General features: G+C 33.6%; 1 protein-coding gene and 1 pseudogene across 4 annotated transcripts in view; both read right to left on the bottom strand.

Moving 5' to 3' along the window:
* Window positions 1-26,020, bottom strand: part of Hycc1 (hyccin PI4KA lipid kinase complex subunit 1) — an 84,812-nt gene that overhangs the window by 22,335 nt on the left and 36,457 nt on the right. For all 4 annotated transcript variants that reach the window (XM_087206674.1, XM_004839566.3, XM_087206673.1 and 1 more), the window contains 8 exons: window positions 22,177-22,278; window positions 15,743-15,922; window positions 14,748-14,828; window positions 14,130-14,245; window positions 13,689-13,784; window positions 4,958-5,074; window positions 2,081-2,168; window positions 863-1,022 (listed from right to left, as the gene is read on the bottom strand). In XM_087206674.1, the coding sequence (XP_087062800.1) occupies window positions 863-1,022; window positions 2,081-2,168; window positions 4,958-5,074; window positions 13,689-13,784; window positions 14,130-14,245; window positions 14,748-14,828; window positions 15,743-15,922; window positions 22,177-22,278 (940 nt within the window). The remainder of the gene's footprint in view (window positions 1-862; window positions 1,023-2,080; window positions 2,169-4,957; window positions 5,075-13,688; window positions 13,785-14,129; window positions 14,246-14,747; window positions 14,829-15,742; window positions 15,923-22,176; window positions 22,279-26,020) is intronic.
* On the bottom strand, window positions 5,084-8,960 carry LOC147829241 (protein SGT1 homolog pseudogene; annotated as a pseudogene).

The raw sequence follows: 26,020 nt of genomic DNA, 5'->3' as shown, positions 1-26,020 counted from the left end.
AAAAGAAGCTACCATTTCCTCTCAGTTTATAGGAAGAAGAAAACAGGCTAGATTTTGCTTTACCCCTTCTGACCACATTTGCTTGTGACCAAGAAGTGGTTTTTTGAATCCCATCGAAAGGTCACCTTCTGAAGAAGTTAATATTAATTCTCTTTTAACACTGAGTCTTGCCACTGCAATAATTTATAGATAGGAGAGAAATTACAAAAAGAACAAGAAATTAAATAAGGAATAAAATAAAAGAGAAGGAAGAGAAACAGGAAAGCACTGAGAAGCCCACAGTGAATATTAACTTGCATTGAAATTTTAAAATAATAAAATGAAGCAGACAGGATGGAATGTTAACATAAACAAACAATCTGGAAAGAAGACTAACTTCAGAGAAATGGAAATGCCTAGTCTGCATCAACACAATGGCATTCTTTACCAGGAAGTCCAGATAAAATGTCTAAAGTTTCTATGAGTTCTTCTACTTCAGTATGTAAGTTTACCTGCTAAAGAGTCAATTGAGAAATAAGAAACATTCATTGAGGAATATTTGCAAATCCTTAAGAATAGAAACCAAAAATGTATCAATAATTTAAAAATGCATTTTTTTCTATTCTCCTACTCTAATCAAATAAAACTTAAAGGCCAATACAATTTTTAAATACATTTTCATTTCTATCTGTAACATAAGGGGCTCCGTTTTCCTTACTGTCTCTTGCTCCTGGATGATAAATTAGATTAAAGATATCTCACAGCTCTTTCTTCCAGGCTACTATAGTAGTATTCACCAGTTAGAAATTCTAGCACCATAAAAATAGAGAAAAACAAGACAGACCCACCAGTGCTCTAATTTGAAGAGTTACATGTTTCTTACCATGTCTTTTCCACCTGTGACCTCTTATTGACATGCTAGTTACTGCATTTCTTGATATTCTAGAGGAAGTTGGTGTGATTTCAACTTGAATACACTTTGTGCCTTCCTTATTAGATTTTATGGCACCATGAGGCAATGAAGCCTTTATAGCATTAGCAACCTAAGAAAGAAAAAATTGTTTTAAGATTGGCATTAATAGATGTATTATTTTACCCTGAGATAAAACACGAGGATAAATGTCAACAGGCTTACAAAAAGAATATTCTTTCCAAAATACTTCAAAAGATGATGCATAAATCCTTTAGATAAGGAGTAAAAGGCTTATAACCTAACCCTAACCCTAACTACCTATTCATTTAATGACTGTTCAGATTTAGGATGAGGCATGTTGTTCAGACTTACGACCTGTCTTTTTTTTTTTCTTTTGTACAGTTCTGTGCATCTTGCTTATAGAGACTCAATATCTTTTTTTGTACAGTATACCTTGTTTATACAGTACTATAATTTTCAATGATTGTACTGTATAGTACTGTAGTTTTATGTTCTGTTATACATTACAATCCTGCATGTAAGAGTTAGGCAAATAAAAGCAAAGTCATCAAGTTGGAGATTCCTTTGTTCTGAATACTGTAATGCACACACTATGTATAATTCCTCATTTAGCGACCAATGCATTTAACAACCCAGTCACAGGAATGGAACTCAGTCGCTAAACAAAGAATATCTGTAGATAAAAATAATATGTATGTCATAAAGTTTAAAATTTCAAAATATTAAATTAGGTTTTCCAATACCCAATGCTGATTCATAAATGCATCTAAAGTATGCTGAGAAGAACATTCTTGTATCTATCAAATATCTAAAAAGTTAGTCTAACCCAGGTATGGTGGCCCATGTCTGCAATCCCAGCACTTGGGAGGCTGAGGCAGGAGGATCCTTGTGAGTTCAAGGAGAACCTGGCCTATACACTAAGTTTAAGCCCACCTGAACTACAAAGCAAGTCCCTGTCTCAAACCGACCCCCCCCCCAAAAAAAAGAAGAAAAAGAAAGTTACTGTATAAAGTTTTCAAATTTTATATATACTCTTTAAGTGTAAAATTTCCAAACACGTCAAGAACACAAATCATTGAGAATTAAAGCACTATGAATAGCTCTTCTCAATTTGTAGCTCTAAACTGAAAAATCATATTCAAAATTTTATTTAAATAAGGCACCTACCAGCAATGGCTCTGGATATAATTCTAGCTGGGCTCGGTATATAATATCATCCAGTGCTTTTTGAGCTAGATCCCATTCTCCATTATATCTATAAAATTAAATAAAGTGTGTCTCTTAATTCTATATAATAGAACAAAATGTAATGAAGAATTATTTATTGTTACTGAAGAAAGTAACATCACATTAATACATTGTGTGTAACATTCTACTCCCCTTAAAAATGTATTTTTAAATCTTTGAATTCCTGTCAATTGTATCTGAAAGCTATTAATAGTAAAGAAAATTTTATAGATGTATATTTCTTCTCTAAAGAACACAACTATTTACAGAACAGAAATCAAAAAACAGATAAGGCAATTTCAAAGCAGTTACAATTTCAAGCAAGCCAGAGCCAGTAAATTATATACCTTAGGAGAATGTTCAGAACACTCAATGGTCAAATTATTCGGTAAATTCCATGGTTTTTAATGAGAATTCACCACCACTCAGTATCTTGAATAGTATTCTGATGGCCATTCAGCAATGTACATGATATATGTTGCAAATATGAAACACAAGGGAAAAAAGTGTATGTATGTGTGTAATATATACACATAATTTTCAAAGACGCCAAATCCTTTCCAAAAGTAATCTAAATGACAAAAGTAAACAGATATATAGGTTTGATCATTTGTCAATAAAATGAAGACGTGTGAGTTACATCATGAGGGAAAGTGAGGCCTTGAACACTGAAAAGAGCATTATTCTTATTCTAAAAATAAGATAAATCCATGTAATTGTCAAAATCATAACTTTTCATGAATCCAGAAAAGAGCTGAGGTCACAGGGTAACTGCATAGTCTGAACCATAAGGAGAATTGGGCCACAGAGCAAGTGGGTAAGAAGAATGCAGATAAACTTTTTAACAAACTCCTAAAAGCCAAATTGCTAAAAGCTGGTTCATGGGCTAGCAAGAAAAGATAAAATCTCTGGGAGAACATACAGAAGCTCACAGCCCTGAGCAGGCTGTTCTCCACAATCTCTCACAGACACTCACAAGCAAGCCTGGAAACAGGGCAGGGGACCAGAGAAAGCTGCCCTCAGGGGTGCAGGCCTGAAGAGGAGTGGCTACTCAGTTGGGAAAGCACAAGACCCAGCCAGGCCCTTTTCTCTCTATGGAACTGAAGTATTAAGGCTTTTGGGAAAGTAGCAGCAAACCTTTTTACCCTCATGGCTTAAAGTGAAAGCTCTGAGGGAAAGGAAAAAGTACCTCATTCTCTGCTAAGATCATTAGGGGGGGTCTGTTACCACTGGAGGAGCAGCAGGAACAGAGAAACTCTCAACCGTGATAAGCAGGAACAAAGGAACTGAGGCTGAATCAGGATGACAGAGAACACCACTTGCCGTCCCAATCCTATCATGACGCTGGTATACACCTAGAACCAAGCAATAGCACTCTACTGCTGGAGGAGGGGCAAGAACATGGAGAGAGACCCTCTCCACGGTGCAGGAATACAAAGAAAGCTTGAAGCTACTGACAGAGCAGAAATATTAAGGAAAATTCTCCAGTTCCCACCCTAAATACCAGGTAGCACTAGAGGAATTTGAAGTGATACTCTGAAGTAACCATAGCAAGAACAAAACCCAACCCCCACTAACTACCTGTAATAATTCCACTACCAGTTTAAAAGAAAAGAGCCATGCCAGGGATCTAGCTCAGTGGTTCCATTGCCTCCCTTGCAAGCACAAGGACCAGAGTTCAATCCCCGGTACCAAAAAAAAAAAGAAAGAAAAGAGCCATGCTCATTTTCAGACATAAATATTTACAACAGTCTCTACTTTCCTACCTTGGAACAAAATCATGAACAATCAAAATTTACAATGCATACCACAAGCAAAAGGGGGAAAAATTGTGAATGATAAAACATAGAAATAAATTCAGAGATGACCAAGATGTTGAAGTTATCAGGGAAATTATAAATAATATATTAAATGCTTACAAAAAGATAGGGTTCAAAGAAACAAACTAAACACCAGTATCAGAAATTAACGGTGGGCCAAGGATTTAGCTCAGTAGTTCCAGCGCCTGCCTGGCAAGCACAAGGTCCTGAGTTCGATCCCTGGTACCGAAAAAAAAAAAAAAGAAAGTTTAGAAATTAATGGTAATAACAATATACTATTTCTGACCAAAGAGGATTTAAAATACTTCTGAGAAGCTAAAGTTTCTGGATCCAAAAGGATTTTCACTGAAAGGGGAGAAAAAAATCTATTTGGAAACTAGCAAAAAAAAAAACTACAATGCTAAAGAAAAAGACCAGGAAAATATTTAAGTATTGAATTTAAGTTTTCATTCTGTCCTTAAAGAAAAATTAAGTATTTTAACAGGTTTCAAATTCTTCACAACTTTAAAAGGTAGGTTTTCAATAACAAAACTATTATCAAGATCTTGATTCCTATTCTTTCACTAAAATATGCTATTTACTTTTAATCCTTTAAAAATGCTACATTAGGGGCTGGGGATTTAGCTCAGTGGTTCCACCACCTGCCTCGAAAGCACAAGGACCTGAGTTTGATCCCCGGTACCCAAAAAAAAAAAAAAAAAAAAAAATGCTACATTGTCCACACCTGCCTGCCAAGCGCAAGGTTCTGAGTTTGATTCCGAGCACCAGAGAAAAAAAGTTACATTTTATATTCTGGTTGTTTTAATATCTGAAGATCTATTAGTATTTCTTCTGATTATTAGAGCTGTTTCTTTGTGTTTGACAATCTTTGATTAAAAGGTTTCCATTAAAAAAATATGCTATTTATCTACTGAGATTATAATATAGTAAAATTGATTAATAAACTATAGTATTCCAAAGAGATCAAAAGTTTGCTTTGTGTATGAGATAAACTTACAAGGCAAAATAAATTCCTGTTAACATTTGCACCATGAATCCTGAAGAAACCGGTATCCTGCTACTTACACCTTTGTATTTTCTTACATGCTGTCGAGGATATCCACAAACACAGATTCTAGAAAGACCAAAATAAATATATTTATAAAATGTGTAAATATTTAGGTAATTTATTTTTTAACATTTAACCCGATAATATACTAGGCATACTCTCATTGCAAACTTAGTTTTCTATGAAACAATCACTTCAAATAAGACATTTCTCTGCAACATTGTCCTGAATAAGTTAAGACTCAGAAAAAAATGTATAAAGCTAGAGTTATGTTGATATATTTTCACTTACTGGTTGGTTTACTAGGCTCACTAATTTTGGTCAATTCAATCATTAATAATTTTTAGCTACCATAGAACCTATTACATGAAACTTGCCATAAATAGATCTGTGGTTGTATGATCTTTGATTCTTGACAAAGTTCTTGATACAAACTACAGGATCAAAAAATTTACTGTAAGTTACACTTAACCACCTTGCAATACACTATAATAGTTTAAGATAGATTAAAATTTTAATGTTAAAAAATCATGAGAGAAATAAAATATAAGCAGTTATATACTCCGCATCCTGCCTAAACATGATGCTCCGGGTAGAACTCTAAAGAAAGATCGTTAGACTTTACTATTTTTCAAAGAAACTATCATAAACAAAAGTGAAATATAAAAAAAAGTGAGGAATAATTATGGAGTACAAAATATAAGAAGTATGTACTACAGTGAATAAGAAGCCACCTAAAAGTCCAATACAGGAGACTAATTCTTTGAATCACTCAAAGCATACTACGATATAAGTAAAGATGTTTTGAAAGTCTATTTAAATGATGTGGGAGGAGGCTGTATAAAATAACCCATACAGCATAGTCCCAGTTTATAATAAACAAATAGTCTGTCCTAAAACCAGCATATACAAAGTCATTGTTATCTCTGATCCTGGAGATTACAGACCTGTTTTCTCCATTACGTTTATATGTATTTCCTAAATGTTCCATGATAAACATGTACTTCTTTTAAAATAAACAATTAATTTCTATTTTTAAAAATTTACTAGAAAATAGCTGCTTTCTAATATATGTTATGGCAGATACAAACCACTTTCACTCAATACAATCCTAGCCAGGAGACTGTAATTATCCCTCCTGTAATAACTACCTAGAACTTTGTTTTATTTCCTCTATTTAATACATCTGAGCCTTCCCTTTAAAAGGCCCCAGCACCACAAACTATTTCAAAAATATCTTCTTGAGAATTTCATTAATTCAAAGAATTTTTTAAAGCCAAACTCACGGCCCAATTCAAAGAAATTTTAAAGAATAAAAATAAATTCATATACTATTGAGAGGACCTCAGAATTCTTTAGAACCAAGAAAAGCAGGGAAACAGAAAAAAAATAGCTGCATGTGAAGTAAAACCAAGTCTAATTTTATTTCACATTACAAAAAACCATGCCCAAACTTGAACAGGTACTCATCTTACTTTTATTATCTAGATAAGCAAATCTAAGGAATTTTAGTTTCTTTCATCTTTCACCTTTACGATAAGGATGGTAGTAAATAATAGAGAATCAATGTATAAAAATACAAGATTTTTTGGTTCATTTATTCAGTACATGTTTATTAGAAACTGGTATTATGTCAGATACTAGAGACCTAGATGAAAGATATAATTCCCAGGGGAATTTACAGTCTAATCATGGAGAATGTGTGGTAAGCAAATATTTGCACTGATCAAGTTCCAGAGGTGGCAGAGGACAGAATAGAACTTGGGAACAAGAACTGGAGAGTCAGACAGGGCTTCTCAGAAAGGTTCCTTCAAAACTAAGCCTAGAGGAAAAAGTGATATTTTTCACCTGGAAAACAAGAGAAAGGGCACAAGTAGAGGAGGGATGAAACAGCACAGTACTGAGGAGCCTGAGGAAATTTTAGGAGGACAAATGTGAGGAACTAGGAAATGACAGAAGCTAGCTAGAGTGTCTTATGACAGGCTAGGTTTCATCATTATAGAAAATGGGAAGCAACCAAAGGTTTTTTGCTTTAAGTAAGTCACTAACATGATCAAGTTTTTTGTTTTTTGAGGCAGGGTCTCACTACGTAGGGCAGGCTGGCCTTGAACTCACACTACAAGGCAGGCCTCCAATCTTTATGCCTCAGTCTCACAAGTGCTAGGATGACAGGCATGTGCACTATACCCAGCTAGATTTTTCTCTTTTTTTATATACTATTATCCTGGGGTGGGAAGAGTAGTACTTTAGAATATATGATCACAGAAGATCTTGGCAAGGAGGTAACATTTGAGCTGAGACCCAAAAGAGTCTAGTCCAGTGATAGCAAACCTTTTAGAGCTTTCATTGACATCAAACAGTCTGGTGCGGCATGCATGCCATAGGTTCAGCACCACTGGTCTAGTCTTATCCAGCTACACTTATCCAGCCAACCATTAGTTGGATCTCTTATCAATTCCTTTTAATAATTTAAGAATTCTCTGATTTATTCTTCAATTTTCTGATCTCTCTGTTGAAGAATATTCTTTTCTCAAATGGCTTTCACTAAATGTAAATAAAATGTAAAACAAACAAAACAAAATCAAGTGATAAAGCTATCTGCCACATGAATGCTTGACTCTTCTGTTCATCAGAGCTCTACTCTGAAGTTTTTTAATGTCCCTTTACAAATCCAAAAAATATAGATCAGACTTGTAAAAGAGCAGCTGAGTGGCATAACTTTTATTTCTGTATTTAAGCTTACTCTGAAGTCACAAATAGATATTTGCCAAGTTCTTAAGCTGTATTAAAATAAAATCCTTTTAAAGAGAATAAAAGAAAAAAATGGAAACGATGCTTTTATAAATGAAGAGGGGAAGAAGAGTTGAAGGGAGGGGAGTGGAATGGGGTAAAAAAGAAGAATCAAGATATATTATGTACAGATACAAATTCCCTATGATAAATGTGGTCATTATGTATATCAAAAGTGTACCAACAAAATTAATTTTTAAAAATAAAATTCTTTTGGAGGGTACATTTTGTCAATATATTCCTGGGAGAAGTTCTGAGTATTAATTTTTTTGTGTGATAGCAAATTAATTTATTTAGTATTTTCTCCACTCCATATCATCACATCAGGAGCATTGATTTCAACTTTGCTTTTACCTGTATCAGACCAGTTGGTACTCAAAACTGTACCACCAGAGTCTATAAATGATTTGTTCATGGCACGTTTGACTTCATCAGAGCCATGTGAATAGATCTGCTGAAATAACTTGTTTAAAGCTGCATCTCCCTCCAACTTCTCATTCTTTTCTTCTTCTTTGATCTCACCAACCAATTTATCCCAATTTGTTGTATGAGATGATGATGGATATAGGTTCTTTACATCTGCTATGAACTGTTTTGACGTAGGCACATCTCTTTGTCCCTCTAGCTTTTCCCATCTCACAGCCTCTGGCTTTTTCATTTTAATTTCAATCTTTGTTGAAAGTACTTTAAATGTGCTCTGTTCTGGTATTATAGGATGAAGCAGTCTCAGTTTCAAATTGTAATCCTCTCCAGAAGGAAGTTTCATCAAAGCAGACAACTCTTTTTCTGAAAATTCCACATTTATATCATTCTTCTGAACATTCTTAATCATAAGTGTTATGATTACTTGAGAGTCTATTTGATACCTGTCATACTTGATTTTTGATTGAGTCCTCACCTCAGATTCTAATCCATACTCACCATTCTGTGCTTTTGGGGATCTTTTAATCCAGACAATAAAATTAGCATCTGCACTATCTAATTTCTGTCCTTCTGTAAAAGTTTCTAGAGCAGCAGCATAGTTTTTTTCATGATATTCACATATCCCTTTTCTCAGCATAGCAGTGGAATTATTGGGGTTGAGTTTAAGAGAAGTTTTTGCATCAGCAACACCATCACAGTAATTCCCAAGGAGAATGTGATAGTAAGCTCTTTGACAATAATATCATTTTATTTTGTTTTGTTTTTTGTTTTTTTGTTTTGGTACTGGGGATCGAACTTGGGTCTTTCTGCTTGTGAGCTAAATCCTGGCCCTCCTGAGTATTAATTTTTAAATGAAGAAAAACTTGCTGTCATTCTCATTCTCTGTTGAGAGGCATTTGCCTCAGAGTGAAAGTAAACTTTTGAGATTGTTGATAATATATTCTGAGTCACAAACTAAAAGATAATTAGAAGTGCCATTCCAGTGAGGACATGTGGTGAGTTTATCTATTCATGAATATAAGACAATCTAAAGAAGAAAGGTTAACTACTATTATCAGATTTTCAGATCATCAGAATAGTAAGTGCCAATCTACTTTAAAAAGGGAAACAATTGTTTTTCTTATTTTTCATTTGAGAAATATTTAAAATTTGGTTCAGGTCTACTTCATAGCCATCTGGATAAAAGATATAGAATATGAAATAAAATTAAATAATTTCAAAACATCTCTTTCTGTTTTGTTTTTTAAGAAGTAGGTTGAGGGAGAGAAGGAAATTAAGGAGAAAAGAGGAAGTGGAAGAATTACTCAAACAGTAATGAGCATTTTTCTGCTGTTGGTCTTTTGCTCTTCAAAATTAGGAACTAATAAAGACTACATCTTCTGTCACTTTCCTCAAGTGTGTGTGTTTTCAAGGCCACATAATCAAATCATGTTCAAGTACATAGTTGAAGGAAACATTTTAATGGGATTATGAAAGATGGATAAAATTTAGATAGGTTAAAAAGAAGTTTGCAAATAAAATAACAAGCAATGAAAAAAACCAACCAAATGTTCTTTCAACAAGGAATGACCTAATATCAGATATGTACTGCAGCTTACGGCATGGTGATAGTAAGCAGATGAGACCCCCAAAAAAGGCCATTGTGTAACCACAGGTGATGTTTGTGTTCAACATTAGGGCACAATAACATGACAGGTGGCATTTACTGGATTACAACAAAGTGACTGACACTGTGTTAGATATATGTGTGCACGTATATATTTGATACCTAGGTCAAATTTTTCTAGTCAGGAATATTAATCCACAAAAGGGGCTTACTCGCAAAAGGTGCCCTTTATAGTCAGAATACAAGAAGAAATCTGTTCAGGTGGTCAAGAAGATTGGCATGGAAGTGAGGAGAGGAGCAGGTTTCATCATTGGTACAGAGGAATAAATGCACTGATCAGGAACTCAGAGCAGTTCATGTCCAGATTAGTCAGCTAGATGACCCACTAGCTAAACAAAATCAGGGGAATCCATTAGACAATGGGAGAGAAAAATAGATCAGTAGAGTTTTATTCTTAATACTTATACAACGCATCAAAAGGCAAGAAAGTCATCTGTTCAATAGCACTGTATTAACAGAGATGTCTGACAATAAAAAAAGAAAACTTATTTCCTCAAATTTAAAGGATTCTGGTATTCTGGATTCTGGTAGCAAAACATATTTGCAATATAAGTAAATATATACATTTTAATAATGCTATAATGTTCAATACTACCAGAGAATAAAAACTTTCTGGCTATACCTTATTCAATCTAATTCTTGTCCACTTTCCTATCTCTTTTTTAAGTGGTCCATGCACACTGCATAGGAAGAAAAGACAGGCTATCAATTTGGCCATCAGTGTAGGTAATAAATCAAAGCTCATAGTAGCTAAACTGATTTTTGCTTAGTAGAATGGCTTTGTGGGTTCATAGATGGAGGGTAGAAAAGTCCACAATTATTTTAATTATTACCCCAGATTATTACAATCAGAAGATTAAAAAAGAATGAAACACATTTTGTCACTGAATCTAGTTCAGATATTAATTTTTTTCTGATTGTATTTATGTATCCTTCCTCCTACATGACCCAGCAAATCATTTTGATATAGTCATGAAAAACCCAATTGAGTGGCAATCTGAAACAACTGTAACACAGCCAAAGGACTTGATTACCCATAAAGCCATGTGATCTCTTTTATCTTCAGGAAAACCTGAGATCATTAAGATCTTTCTTGTACTTTAATGTAATCATTTATAACTTACTTAATATCACAGTTCTACAGCCAACTTTTCTTTCCCTGGATATGACTAGGTCTTAGATTGTTAAATAGTAGTAAAATTTCTAATTCTTTCATCTTTAAAACATACAAATCTCCTAACTAGAATATTTGATAAAAGATTGGGGCTAGGGATTAAGAAAAATGAATAACTGGATTTTACTACTGAGCAGAGAGTACTAGGGAATTTAAAATAAAAAATGTAGAATGAAAAAAAGGGGACAGGAATGACAATCTGATAGGGTCTTTCTTATGTAACATTCTGTGGCTTAAGAGCTAATATTAAAAAGCTTAAGTGTTTTGAATTACTTACACCCCCCACACACACCTGCATTTTCTTACAGCTGGTAAACATTTACACAGGATGAATTTCTGTTGTGGTATCAATCTACTAAAATCTTCCTTGGACAAAATCCTACAGCTAGTTTTAGTATATGTGCTGCCGAAGTAAGCACAAAATCCTACAGCTAGTTTTTAAACAATCTATATTTCTCTTTGTTTTTAAAAGCAGCTTTTACTTGTGTTCTTTGTTGAAGGATTACTCAGTTCCTTAGCTAGGTAAAATCGGCACATTAGCAATTTTTCACTCATAATGTACAAGTAATTATATTTAAAGGCAGTGCAGTAGAGTTACACAGAACAAAAACCAGTGACATGTTCTTTCTTAACTTTCCCAGCAGTAGTTTCACGGAAACACCAACAATGAGGTTTTTTGGTTTTCTTATGTTTGTTTTTGTCTGTTTTTAAATCAGAGATTGAACCCAAGACCTCACATCTGATAGGCAAGTGCTTACCACTGAGCTACATCTCCAGCCCTTTTTATTTTATTTTGAGGAATGATCTAAGTTGCCCATGCTCTCCTCAAACTTGCAATCCTCTTGTCTCAGCCTCCTGGTTTTATAGACATGTGCCACTGTCACTGGAGACTAGTGGTTCTTATTAGAACATGGTATTAGAACATCAGTGGAGCTAAAAATATACATATATATATATATATATAGACATATATATGTACACACACACACATATATATATATGTATTCCTGCGTCCCACTACCTAAGACAGTGCTTCACTGCTCAGAGTAGGACCTGGACTTTCTAGTGTGTTTCAAGTTCTACAGGTGAAAACTGCTGCATCAAGTTACTCCTTAAACTGGTGCTTCTTACATATTGGTCCTTATACACATTTTAGTCTATAACGAAGTTTTCACTGAGCTGCATGAAAGGAGAAATGAGGAAGGCTAACCTTGTCCCATTTGTAATCCATAAATTTGTAAATCCATAAATATTGTCCTTCTCTTCCACCTTTACCCTCTTTTGATGTTACAGTCTCCCTTGGGGGCTGGGGATGGAGCTCGGAGGCAATGCATATGTTTGGTATACTTGAGGCTCTAGGTCCAATTCCTAGCACTGAAGAAGCAAAACAAAACCTCCCTTTTCTTAATATTGATGGTGGATATTTATAATATAACAACCTGCCAATGTAAAATTGAACAACACTATGTAGATAACCGACCCAGTCTGTTTTGGGGTTTTTTTGTTTGTTTGTTTTTAAAATTTTGTAGATCTGTGAAATTCATAACTGGATATCTCCTCTTCCTTTAGAAGGTTTGAAGCAAAGAATATATTAGAAAGGCTCAGTAAGTGAGAGAGATGGTACATTGGTGCTATCTTTCAAGAGCAGGAAATATAAGTTTGCTGTAATTCAAAAAATATCTCAAAAACTTTCCATTTCTCCACCTCTATCATCCCCCTTGTCCTGTTAACTCCTTTCTCCAGCTGGTCAGCATGATTCTATAATATTCAGCATCAAGTTCCGCTTTTTCATTTGTTTTGTTTTAGCTAATTGGATTTCTAAGTATTGTTCAATAGACTCTCCCTCTGGCTACGTTTTATTTCCTAAATAAGTTCCTCATATATAAATTATTCTATAACTTCTTTAATTCTATAGTTTTCTATTGAGTTATCAAAGGTAACCACCTCAGTCTTTTGCTTTTTTGTTATTTTAAAAGGCAATATGTTTATCACAGACAATTAAAAAATCAAAGAAAAACCACAAAAGAGAAAATTTAAAATAAATCATTAATTCTACCAATTAGAGATAATCACTGTTAATATTCTAGTCATATTCAGCAAATTCAAGAGTCATAATATATCACATGGTTTATATGGTTACCATCATATCATATACACTATTAAATATTTAAATACTATTAAATACTCTTTTAAAAAAGGAATTTTTAAATGTTTGCATAACAAACAATGATATAATTTACTTAACATTGTAGCTTAATCTTTTTAAGCAAGGAAAAGTTAAAAACATGATTTCTTATTTCTTGACATCAAATTAGAGCACAGTAAAAAGAAATAAAAAACAGATAACAAAATAAAATACACATTTCAAAAATCCAAAGGTCAGAACCATTCCATTCTTTCAAATACACAGTATACGTAATCCTTTTCTGATTAGATATTCTACGTAAGTGTTATTCAGCTTTATATCCTTCATCATGTTTTTTGTGGCTATTACTTGTAGGGCACTCTTGATGTGTTGGGTAGGCTGAACTTTACCTTATTTAATGTTTTAAACAAATTATTACATAAAACAAAACAACTTAGGTATGTAATATTTCAATACTGAAAGCATTTGAATTTTAATTTACCTTGAACAAATTTGACACAGTGATTGAAGAGAAACACTGGGCATATAGGTTAAGGCAGCATTGTAACACAACAAAAGGAATGTCAACACTTCAAACCTAGAGACAAACAAAAGGATTATTAACCAATCTTTACAATTCTAAGAAGCCAACCATAATGAGAGGGCAGTGTTAGTTTTATAGAACAGACTTTTACAATATGAGCATAACAATAACAGAAACTAAAAGGAACCAAGATTTTCCAAGTAACAGCCATATGAAACATCTTAAAATTTCAATGTTCCAAATGTTATCTGAAACAAAGTACAATGACAAACCTAGATGTGTTTCTCTTTTGTAAAATGACTTAATAAAATAGGTTGTTACATATAACTCACTAAACATTACTTATATGCCTACTAGAATCAGTGCAGCAGCATAAGAAGTTATAACTCCATAGCATACCTGTTCTGGGCTGTAAGCATCTCCCTTTGAGGATGAGGTCCACTGTACACGACTTTTGACAACCCATGCTGGGACAGTGCGCTCTCGGTCAGAGCCATGGACCCAATACTGGAAGGCTAAAGAAAAGACATTCAAATAAAGAAAAAACAGCTACTTGGCTGAAAGTGTGGCATTTAAAGTATATGTAGCGTCAAGAATGACTATCAGGAACATCAAATATTGTAAAAATATTCAGACACTCTACCAAATTGTCTATTCAGATATTTAAAATTCAAAACTAAGTGAGAAATAAATAATAGTTTTCAAAGTTTTCTACAATGGAAATACATAATTGCCACACACAAAAAACATTCAACCAGTCCTATCCATCAGAAAGAGAGAAAAGTATTTCAAGAAGAGTACTTTCAACAGGTCTCTAATTATCAGATTTTTATATCAAAGCTAGTAGTTCTGGTTTTTCATTTCATTTTTGAAATAGTAAATATTTTATATGGTGCTTTATACTCTTTAGGGTTCTAATAAGTTTATCAACTTCTTTTGACCAGGTTACTGCACCCTAATTTATGATAATATCAAAGCTTCAGACCAAGTAATTTACTTTAATAAAATGCCACTTACTTCATGATATACAGATGGTTTGGATAAAGATGGAATTGTAAAACTCAATACTTTGCTATGTCCCTGTTTATCAACTATTTCCTAGAAAAGTAAAAGAAAATATCTTAAAATATTTACTTCTTTACACATAAATATTAATACTAAATTTAAATTGTTAGGCTATTTTTTTAAAACAGACCTAAGTAGAAAGGAATTTAAAGACAATTAAAATCTTAAACAATGATAATACATTATCAATTATTCATAAACACTAGTAGTTAAAACATACATTCTTCTACTTTTTCAAGTAGGGGATGGGGTTGTAGCTCAGCAGTAAAGAGCTTGCCTCACATGCAGGAGGCCCTGTGTTTGATTCCCAATATTACAAAAAGAGAAACGAAAAATAAAAGAAAAAGTAACTCACTAAAACTCACACACAGTTTTCAAGATGGTTGAGATATATCTTAAGAGCCATTGATCTTCTACATATAACAAGTTATATTTTCTACATCAACTAATGATTTAAATATTAAGTACATCAAGAAAAGGACCTTAATTATTTTCTATCTTAAAAAAATACAAACTTTAAGTATCTAGAACATCATCACAATTAATATACAAACTATTAGTAATGCAAACTATGTTAAATCAATGGTGTGAACTCTGGAGATAGTCCAAATTTTAGGGAACTATGACTGGTGCATATTAGGGCTAAATCTTTTCTCCTAAAGTTTCTGTGAGGTGTATACTAAGTTTTAAAATTTTTAAATGCAATACTGTTATTTTTCAGATATACCTGTAAAAGAATTGAAATGGTCAGATTATTTAATTGAAGTCAATCAATCCCAAAGAGTATATTTATATAATTATATGTATGCCTGTATAGCTCCCTCCCCTACAAAGAGCTATTTTGGATGAGAATGTATAAAAAGACAAATTTTAGCTTTACTAAAATGAACAGTAGGTGTAGAAGTTATATGCTAGAAAGCATTTTGTTTAATACAATATATACAAACCAAATTGTAAACCCCTAGAAGAAGAGCTTCGATGCATCCACTGCTATGCACATTTCTGCTGGCTGAGACTGTAAGGTAGCACCAAATCAGTTCTGGGAGAAACTGCAACGTAAATCGAAGCAACTGTTCCTCTCCACTGCGATAGAATTCAAAGAGCTGGTGACAGACAGGTTCTAGCAACTGGGAGAAAGATAAAATGTTAATTTACAAACTGGGCTTTATTTGAATGACAATGTTATATGAAATATAAAAGGTTTTCTCAAATTGCTAACTACTGAAATATGTTTTCTTTTCTTTTTTTTTTGAAGCAAAACTATTCACTGCTAAGCTATTCAATAAACCTGAATTTTGGCAGAAGGACAAACAGTGCAATAAAGGAAACATGAAAGCATGTGTAAACTTTAAAATATAGTTCTAAGGTAGTATTTTTATTAAAATCATGTTTCTTTAACTTCTTACAACAGCTAAATTAGAGGAAGATTTTTCCTCACTGTCCTTTCTTCCTGGTAAATTACATGCCAATACATAAAAGGCTACTAGCAGGGGAGAAGAAATTGCAATGGGAAACCTGGGCAGTTACTACCACACCTCCTTCCTGAGCTTTCACTTAGGCAGCTCTTGACAGCAATGACTAGTGTGCAGGGTGGGTAAATAGTCACAGGGCCCTAGATCTAGATCCCTATTTAAACATGTGAACTGTCCATGGGTAATCTAAACATTCGCTATATTTTTTAGACATAATTTGGAGTCATCTATACCTTTTCTTCTCCCACCACAGCTGCAACTTTATCAAGTTATTAGAGCTGACTGTATATTATAGATTTCTTTTAAAAATCAGAAAGGCAAGATTTTAAAAAAACTTTCATAGGTAAGTGTTATCTTGATATAATAATGACCATATAAAACATAATCAAATATGTCAAGAGGTTCACAAAGTACTGAGTTCTCAAGGATACTATCAGGCTATTATATTTATTCAATGTACTATTCTTCACTAATAGCCAATAGATTTAAGTCAATTCATTAAACAGATTCTACTACAAGTAATCATAATGAACAGAAACCAATTTACAGTAGATATTTTGATATTAAGTAATTTAAATAGGTAATTAAACTGAGTATAAAGTCATTATTTATACAAGATTTAATAAAAGTTACATTCAATAAATATTGAGTAAGTCAAACCAGTCTCTCCTTTGAAAAAATTTATAACTTCCAATGGTTACTCTTCCATAAAAAAATAGCTGTTTCAATTTCAAAATGGTCTTTATAGGACAACAAGCATCAGATTTTTATATCAACAAGCATCCACTGTGGTCAAGTAACGATAACAGAAAAGCGGTGGTCAGGAGGGAAAATAACTCTATTCATAGATGGCATGAAAAGGTTTTGGGACGGGAATTGGAAGAAAGGAGTTAGAGGTGATGGGAAGAAAGAAAGACTGTCAGGGTAATATGTAGCTTCCAGGGTACAATTTTAAAAATTTCCTTGGAGATAAGCCTCAGTAATCTTGTGTTATAATAACTTTCATCTCTAAATCCCTGGCCAGGCTTTGATTAAATCAAGTTATAAAACTTGATAAGTCTACAAGTATTTGCAAATTATAAAACCTTATTAGAAAATTCCTTCAAGAACATCTGTATGAACACATAATCAATCTCAATCAAAATACTCAGAGGCTTTATAATCAGTTTCAAATCCCAAATTACAGGGTTTTTGCTTAATGAAAGGAGATCTAAATGAAGACAAATTCAAAGGGAGATAGAAATTCCATTGTAAAGAGATTAAATAAAATTACTCATTTAAACCCAATACAGATAAACATCAACACCTGTCTGCTCTTGTCCTCTTAAGTTCTTTATATACTCAAACTTGTTCAATTCCTACAGCATTATAAGTAGAATATGATTATCCACACTTTCCACTTAAGGAAGTCGAGACAAAAAGGCTATCCATCATAACCAATATCACACCATTCACAAGAAATAAGAAAGGAGCCAGATCTTTTAGCTCCTTTACAAACATACCTGAAAAATGTCAGAAAAGAATGAAATAATATACAGTGTGGGAAATACAAGAACAGTTTGATTTACCTAACTTGAATATATTTGAAGAAAGCAACGGAGCATTAGAACATGCTGTGTTCCTAGTGTCTAGGTTAAATTTTTGAAAATATTTTCTCATAAAAACATCCTCATATATGGTGATTAGATTTTAACAATTCTGTTAAAGAACTGCACCTAAACAGTATATTTTTATGCATTAAATGGGCTTTTTATGAGTCTAATGAAAATCTAATCACCATGTATCAACTTTCCATTTAAAAGTACATCCTGAAATCTAAAACAATTCAGTTATAAATGATATTTTGCAATAATCCACTCTTAAGAAGTCTGTATCCTAAGAGAGATTTCCAGGAGTGAAAATGTGACACAAAAATATTTTTTAATAACTAAGTAGGGAAAATGATCTTAACTAACCAAGGAAAGAATCATGTTTTATTTTTCTTTTTTATATTGAACAATTACTGATCAGCATGGGTAAAAAGATACAGGAAGGTTAGAGGAATACTACTCAAGGACCACCGTTCAGAGCTTGACCTCTGCTCACTCTGGGTTCCCTACTCCTAGAACCACAAAGAGATTCTATGTGGCTCTTTCAAAAAACAGCTGGTGTGAGGACTGTATAGTGGCACACACCTTTAATTCCAGCTACTTGGGAGGCTGAAGCAAAGGGATCACAATTTCAAGAACAGCTGGGCCACTTAACAAGACCCTATCTCGAAATAAAAAGGGCTGGGGATGTAGCTCAATGCAGTTTGTCTCGCATACACAAGCCTCTTGATTCAATCCCCAGTAAACACACACACACACAAACACACACACACACACATCCAGCTACTTTCATAACAGACTTGAAGATTATTAAACTCTAAATTATATACCATCTTAAAATTATAGCCAACTGAAAACACCATCTGAGCTAACTGCATAGTATCCATATATGCTGCTTCTTTATAAGCTTCCTAAACACACATACACACACACACATACACACACACACACACACACACACACTTGCCTGTTCCTACTGCTGGGAAGCTCTTGTCCTCTCTTCATTTTCCTTCTCTCTAATTCTTTCAGATCTCAATTCACTTCCTTAGTCCCAACACATACTTCACCTACTCCACTTTATTACATCACTGTTTTATCACTAACTTACATAGTAAAATAAAATAAAATCAAGAATAAAAAATCATAAAATAAAGAATTTATTTCTATTTTATTCTCTACTACAGTCCTAAGAGGCGTCTGATTCATTATGTGTGTTCAATAAATATTTACTAAGTAAATAAAACTTAATAATGGAAAAGTACTATTATAAATACCAAATTTACTAGACTTAAAATAACACTAGAAACAATGTCTCAAGTTTCAAAACTACCAAAAAACTCTTTAGGACATGTCCAAATTAAGACACAAAATATTCTAAAGACCAACATTAAAGTAAATTATATTTTGTATTTCAGAAGCACATTTAAATACCTTTTAAAGATTAAATTGTCTTTTAGGGATATAGAATACACATTGTCTTTACCATATTAATCAGCACAAAAACAAAACAAACTTATATGCAAAACCTTCCAAAACAGTTCTTCTCCAAGTGTGACCCACAGAGTGAGGACCAGCAACCATGACCAGTCTTCATCAATATAAACACAGAAATCAGGTGCAACATTTAAAAACTTCAAGCAACTTGATATTTTTGCACCAACCAAGTGGGTGATCAGTAGACATATTGAACAGGATATAGGTGAGCTAGGGATTATCAAACTTATGTGGTGCCATACATGCAGTGCAAGTTGTGTTATTATATATCAGTCTGTGACAGACTGGATTTCTAAACACTTGGTCCTTCACTACAAATAGTTTGAGAAATATTGCACTGAACCACTAGAGCTGTGTTCATTAAAGTTTTCTGAATATAAGGAATGCTATAAACTAAAGCAGCCAATCAGAAATTTATCCTATGAACTCTTTCCAAAGTAGCTTGGTTAAAATACATTTCAACAGAGAAATAATTTTAAGCCTTTCAAAATATTAAATAGTAAATGATAAACAAGATATACTTTATTTTTAAAAAGACAATATATAACTATACTTAATTTGGTGATATAATTCTGAACTAAACATAGAAATTTTAAAAGTTTCCACCCATTCCATATGTTTAAAAAAAAAAAATCTTTCACAAAAACAGGCTAACATAGTGTGGTGGCACATACCTGTAGCCCAGTTACTTAGGAGAACAAAGCAAGAGGACTGCTTGAGCCCAGGAATTTGGGACCAGTTGGGACAACATAGCAAGACCCCATTTCAAGATTATTTTTTTATTTTAAATAAAATAAAGAACACGGGCTACTTAGGCATTAAGAAGCTTTGTGGGCTGGGGAGTGCTGCACAAGCCAAATATGATTGTTCAATGCAGTTATTCCAGTTAAAGTTTGTTTGCTTGTCAATAAAATCCCTAATCCCTTTAGCATCTAAAATTTACAACATACTTCATAGTATAATAAGTCAAAGCAGGGCTATTCTATACCCTCTCCAAAAGAGATTAACTACTCAAGTAACAAAAGATCTTGGTTTGGGTAGTTTCCTTCCAAAGGTGCATGGATCTACTAAATAAAACTCAAGTATAAAAGAAATTATACACTTCAGCACATTCTTCTCTACCCTATCTCTCCCTATTCCCACTGATCCTACCCAACTTCAGGCTCTCAACAGTTCCCTCACAGGTTGTTGTTATAGATAGTCTTGCTTTCAATTTTTCCAGTTTCCATTCCATCCTCCACATAGCCATATCCCTAAAACAATAATCAGAATAAATCATCTCTACAGAACAAAAAAAAGTTTAAACTGCAGAAGATAGAATTTGAGGTCCACGCCAGGGGTAGCTGGTGCATGTCTGTAATCCCAGCTACTTGGGAGACTGAGGCAGGAGGATTACAAATTAGAGGCCATGTTGGACAACTTAGTGAGATTCTATCTCAAAAATAAAATTTGAAAAGCTGGGTAAATATCTTAGCAGCAGAACGCTTGCTTGGCATGCATAATGCCCTGGGTTCAATCCCAGTATTGCCCAAAGGGCCGTGGATACAGGTTGGTGGTAGAGCACTTCGTCTAGCAGACTCAAGGCCCTGGATTCAATCCTTAGTAATTCTCACACACACACACTCACACACACAGACACACACACACACAATTTGAAACCGAGTATATCTGCCCAGCTTCAGTTCCTACTAGTCTTACACTCTTGTTACCATCAGCTTAAGTGCCTTTTTCCAAATGCTATGCATTTTAATTTTCCATACTATTTCCAATCCTTTCTATTTCTACTATCAATAGTAGGATTTATAAGAACCAGGATCTAAAGTACTATAGATTATCATCTTCAAAATACATTGGCTGGGGGCCAGGGATTCAGCTCAGTGGCACTGTGCCTGCTTTGCAAGTCTAAGGTCCTAAGTTCGATTCCCAGTAAGGGGAATCCCCCCAGTGGATATTGGCTGTTTGGAGGAGGAAGGCAAAAGGCCCAAGCCAGATCACACTATTTGCCATTCCTTAAATGCCTTGCACTTTCTCAGGCTTCCAAAGAGTAGCCCAGCTGCTTAGAATTTGTTTTTAACCTTGCCTCCTGGAAAATCAGTGCTTATCGATGTTCTTAGCGTTGTTTCTTGCTGCTGTAATAGAACAACACGGACTGGGTAATTTACAAAGAGAAACTTATTCCCTCACAGATCTGCAGGCTAAGAAGTCTGAGATCAAGGAGCTTTTTGCAGAAGAGTAAGACAGAAAGAGGCTGATGAACTCAGCCTGTTGAACGGCATCAGTCTCAGCCATGGGGATGGGGTCCTCGTGGACTAACCACTCTCTGCAGGTCCAGAGTCTTCATACTTGTTACAATGGCAATTAAGTTCCAAATTATTTTTGTAGGGAACAAACATGCAAACCATAGCATTCATAAACTGAGTTAAGCATTTCTTTGAAGTTTATTTAATTTTTTCCCCTTTCCTTTTTCAAGATAAATATCATGTGCTATAAGATCTCTGCTTCTTTATTGCCCACCATAACAAATGGCTCATCCTGAGCACACAAATACTTGCTGAATGAATAAAATAAATGTACGACCTAGACTTTTCAAGGCTACTGAAACACAAAGAATGGGGCAAGAAGGGCCGGGGATTTAGGGCACTGTTCAGAGATGGCTTTTGGGATATGGTAATAATTCTATTTCTTGGCCTGGGAGATGGTACCCTGGAGTTCATTCTATATTGTTTTTAAATATATATATATTTTCTTACCCTTTTACAATAAATGAAATTAAAAATCAATCAACAGAATACTACCAGAAGCACAATAAACTATAAGAGTACTTACCTCACTTTGTGGCTCCTGGATAACTTTATAGAGAGATGAAACTAAAGAGCTCTTGTCTTTCAAATTTGTGGCATAATTTGGTAAAGATGTTTCTGGAAGGGTCTAAACAAATTTAAAAAGTAAATTTCATTTTTATGAAATTCCAAAATAGGCAGATCCATAGAAACAGAATATAGTTTAGTTATTGCCAGAGATTGGAGGTGGGAGGTGACAATAGGAGTGACTAACAGGCATGGAGTTTCTTTGGGAGAGATGAAAATGTCCTGGAATTAGATGCTGGTGTTGGCTGCAACACTGTCAATAAACCAATGTACTTTTCGCCTTAAAACAGTGACCTTCCTTTTTTTCACACTGGAGATTGAACTTGGGGCCTTTGCACTGAGCTACATCCTTGCCCTTTATTTTATTTTTTATTGTGAGTTAGGGTCTTACTAAGTTGCTCAGGTGGGACTCAAACATGCAAGCCTCCTGCCTTAGCTTCCCAAGTGCTGGGATTAGAGGCATGTGGAACCACATTTGGTTTCAAACAGTAAATTTTATGATATAAATTATATCTCAAAAAATATTCAAGGTAAAACAAAAAATACATTTTATCCTCTTATAACAGGAATGTAAAGTAATACCAAACTTTCATCTTTAATCACAGTTTGAGGTTAGAAATGAGAATGTGTAATGCTAAAGATATATTTTTAAAGTATTATATGTTATAAATCTCATTAGCTATATTGATACTGCTTTGTGTCCTAAAGAATCTGGTAACATTTCCAAGTAAAAGGCACAGGAGATCATCTGCTGCAAGTAATTCCTGAGCCACATGATCTGATTGTTGAGCTTGGTGATGTTCTACTTTACAAATTGGGTGGAAAATTTGGACTTCTCAGAACTGGAAAAAAAAGATATCCACATTACAATAAAAACTAGTTCTTCTAATACCATTTAAAATATGGATAATGAATCACAGCTTGCCAGTGACCCGTCCCCTCATTCAGACAAGACACCATGCCCAGAGAGGAATGGAGAGAGATGAAACTACAGTAGTAAGTCATATAGCTTTGCGTATAAAAGTCATATTGGAAACTGGGAAAAACAACACTATAACAATCATTAAGATCTATTCTTCTAAAGCATACCCCATGTAGAAATATTTACCTCCCATCTCATTATTCTTTTTCACCCAAATTCCTCCAATCAATCAATCAGTGCTAATCATACAGTAGATACCATGTGTCAAGAAATTTCTAACAGCCATTCTAAGATATATACTATTTCTTACATATCTATCCTATCACTTAATATTTCACGATTTAACATGTATTATGTTAGCACTTTATAGGTAGATGTACATGTGCATAAATAGGCATGGAAAAATTAAACCACATGAATTTTATATGAAAACTAAAGAATATTTGATTCATTTCCACCTTATGTTGAGTTGCTTGAAAAAAAAAACTGTCTCATCTCTTCAACCACATCACTCAAAGCTTCATACTCAAATCTTTGCTGAAGGAATGTATAGCAAAGAATAGAATAAAATATGAAAACTATCAGTGTTTAAACTTAAAAAGATTCTTTAAAAATAGGCATAGCCAGGCATAGTGGTGCACACCTGTAATTCAACCACTCTGGGAAGCTGAGGTTGGAGGATTACAAAATCAAGCCCAGTCTGGGGAATTTAGTAACTCAGTAAGACCTAGTCTCAAAATATAAAATAATAAGGGCTGGGGATATAGCTTAGTGTAAAGGCCCTGGATTCAATCCCCTGTATTGTAAAATAAAATTAAACAAATAAATAAAGTAAATCATATTTCACCTTAAGTAAATAGATTTTCAAAAATAAGAAACTTTTGTTTACCAGAAATGGTAAGTAAATGTGAACTACTGGAAACCTCCCATCATTCAGGGGGCAGGGTGGGGGAGTAGCTTCACTGCACTGCTTACATAAAGAAGGGATTAGGGCATTCTTCAATATTTCAAAACCAAGTAACAAAAGATCTCCAAGCGACATTCCTTTTCTGTTATTTGATCAAAAGTAAGCTAATACTGGGGAAAAAATTATATAAAGGGGAATAACATTCAAATAAACAAGATTTCTAATTCTCTGAATAGAAACAAGCCTAAATTTATGTATAAAATGTATTTTACATAATCTATATAAAAACACATTATATAAACATATAATATAAACATATATATGTATAGTACATTTATATATCTATAAAATTTAAGAAACATGAATTAAAATACAAATCTTTTAAAAACTATTAGTGAGCCAGGGATTTATCTCAGTGGTGCCACTACCTGCCCCACAAACACAAAAGTCCCAAGTTCGATCCCCAGTACCAAAAAAAAAAAAAAACTATTAGTGGTACAATAATATACTATCCAGGTTAACACTGAAACAGTCACTAAAACAACAAAATATAATCTTCAGTGTATGTGTTAATCAAACTTATTACACTTCACTCACAATTCTGTCATTTTTTTAAAATTCTGTCATTTTTTGATTTATAAATGTTGGGAAAGCTACTTTGGAGGGGCATAAAACCGCTGTTTACAAATGGTACCTGGAAAACTTGAGCTCTAAAAGAAATGGATGAATTGAAGAACGATTATAGAAAATATTTAAATATTCTTGTGTACTAGTTCAGAAGAATTGGCCTTCTTAAGTATCAGCCTAGGTTTCTCAAGTTTCAGAAGGAAGAAATGAAGATGAAAAGTAATAATGAGAATTTATGTTGAGATTATTCTTGGCAAAATTTGAAGAAGGCAGATGCTTCATACTAAAGTATCATTTGGCAGATGGTTTTTTTTTTTAATCTAAGGAGGTGACATGGGTTGGGTGGAAGAGAATTAATGAAGAAGGACAGATGGGTGAAGAACCAATAAATAAAACAATCCTGTTCAACAACATCATACATAATACTGACTCTGAGTCATATATTGAGATTCAGTGACTATTGGAAAATAAAAAAAATTAGAAGGCTGAAAATCTAGTAGATAAATATACACACAGCACAGAGAAAAACAAAAATCTCAAAGAAAATATTTTACAAATAAATCTTTGAAAAGAAAGATAAATTCTTCATAAAATCTTAAAGTGAAATCATAATCATTTTATTGGTATAAAGAAAATACTAATGAGAGACCATAGCTAAAGAGTGAACAGTTTTTTCAAAGATTTTTTTAAAATTTTAAATAAAAGATTTGCACAAAGCAAACTGTTGTCTCTGTGCATTTATGAGACTGTTGAGTAAGGTTAAAAGGTTAAGAATTTAAATTGTAGCCACAGAATAACATAGAAGCTAAAGTCATCTTAACAGACCATATACTTCAATTTTTCTGCAGATAGCAAGTCAGAGTGATATGATTCACCAAATATCCTAAAACCTCCTAGTAGGAAAATTAGGATTAGGTCAAAGGTTTGTGACTCTTTGTCCACTTAATCAGTCATGTGACTTTGGCCTTATTAGCACCATGGTTATTGTTAAACAACCAAATAGGATCATTGAAAAATATATACATACCTTAAAACTTCCTTTCATAAATTATTTAACTAAAACATCTAATTTAACATCACAAATAATTTCAAAAGACAATATCGTTGAGTTCTTTCTTGATGTTTCCCATTCCATGTTTGTAATTCCTCAAAGAGAAACCTAATTCCTGTTATTCTCAACATACTCATTTTTGCTTAATGTAACCTAACCACTCTACCAACACAGCCTCTTTGGCTGGCTTTTGTACAACTTTTCACAAAACCACCCACTTCCTCTGACATGAGGGCACACATACTATGCCAATACAGTTGCCCTGCTCCATAGTCCACCTTACTCTACTTCCTAAG

This window comes from Heterocephalus glaber, unplaced genomic scaffold (assembly GCF_053883595.1).
Source record: "Heterocephalus glaber isolate CG9 unplaced genomic scaffold, H.glaber_assembly_v1.0 deba00000676, whole genome shotgun sequence".
NCBI lineage: Eukaryota > Metazoa > Chordata > Mammalia > Rodentia > Bathyergidae > Heterocephalus > Heterocephalus glaber.
This window is presented reverse-complemented; position numbering and strand designations above follow the sequence as displayed.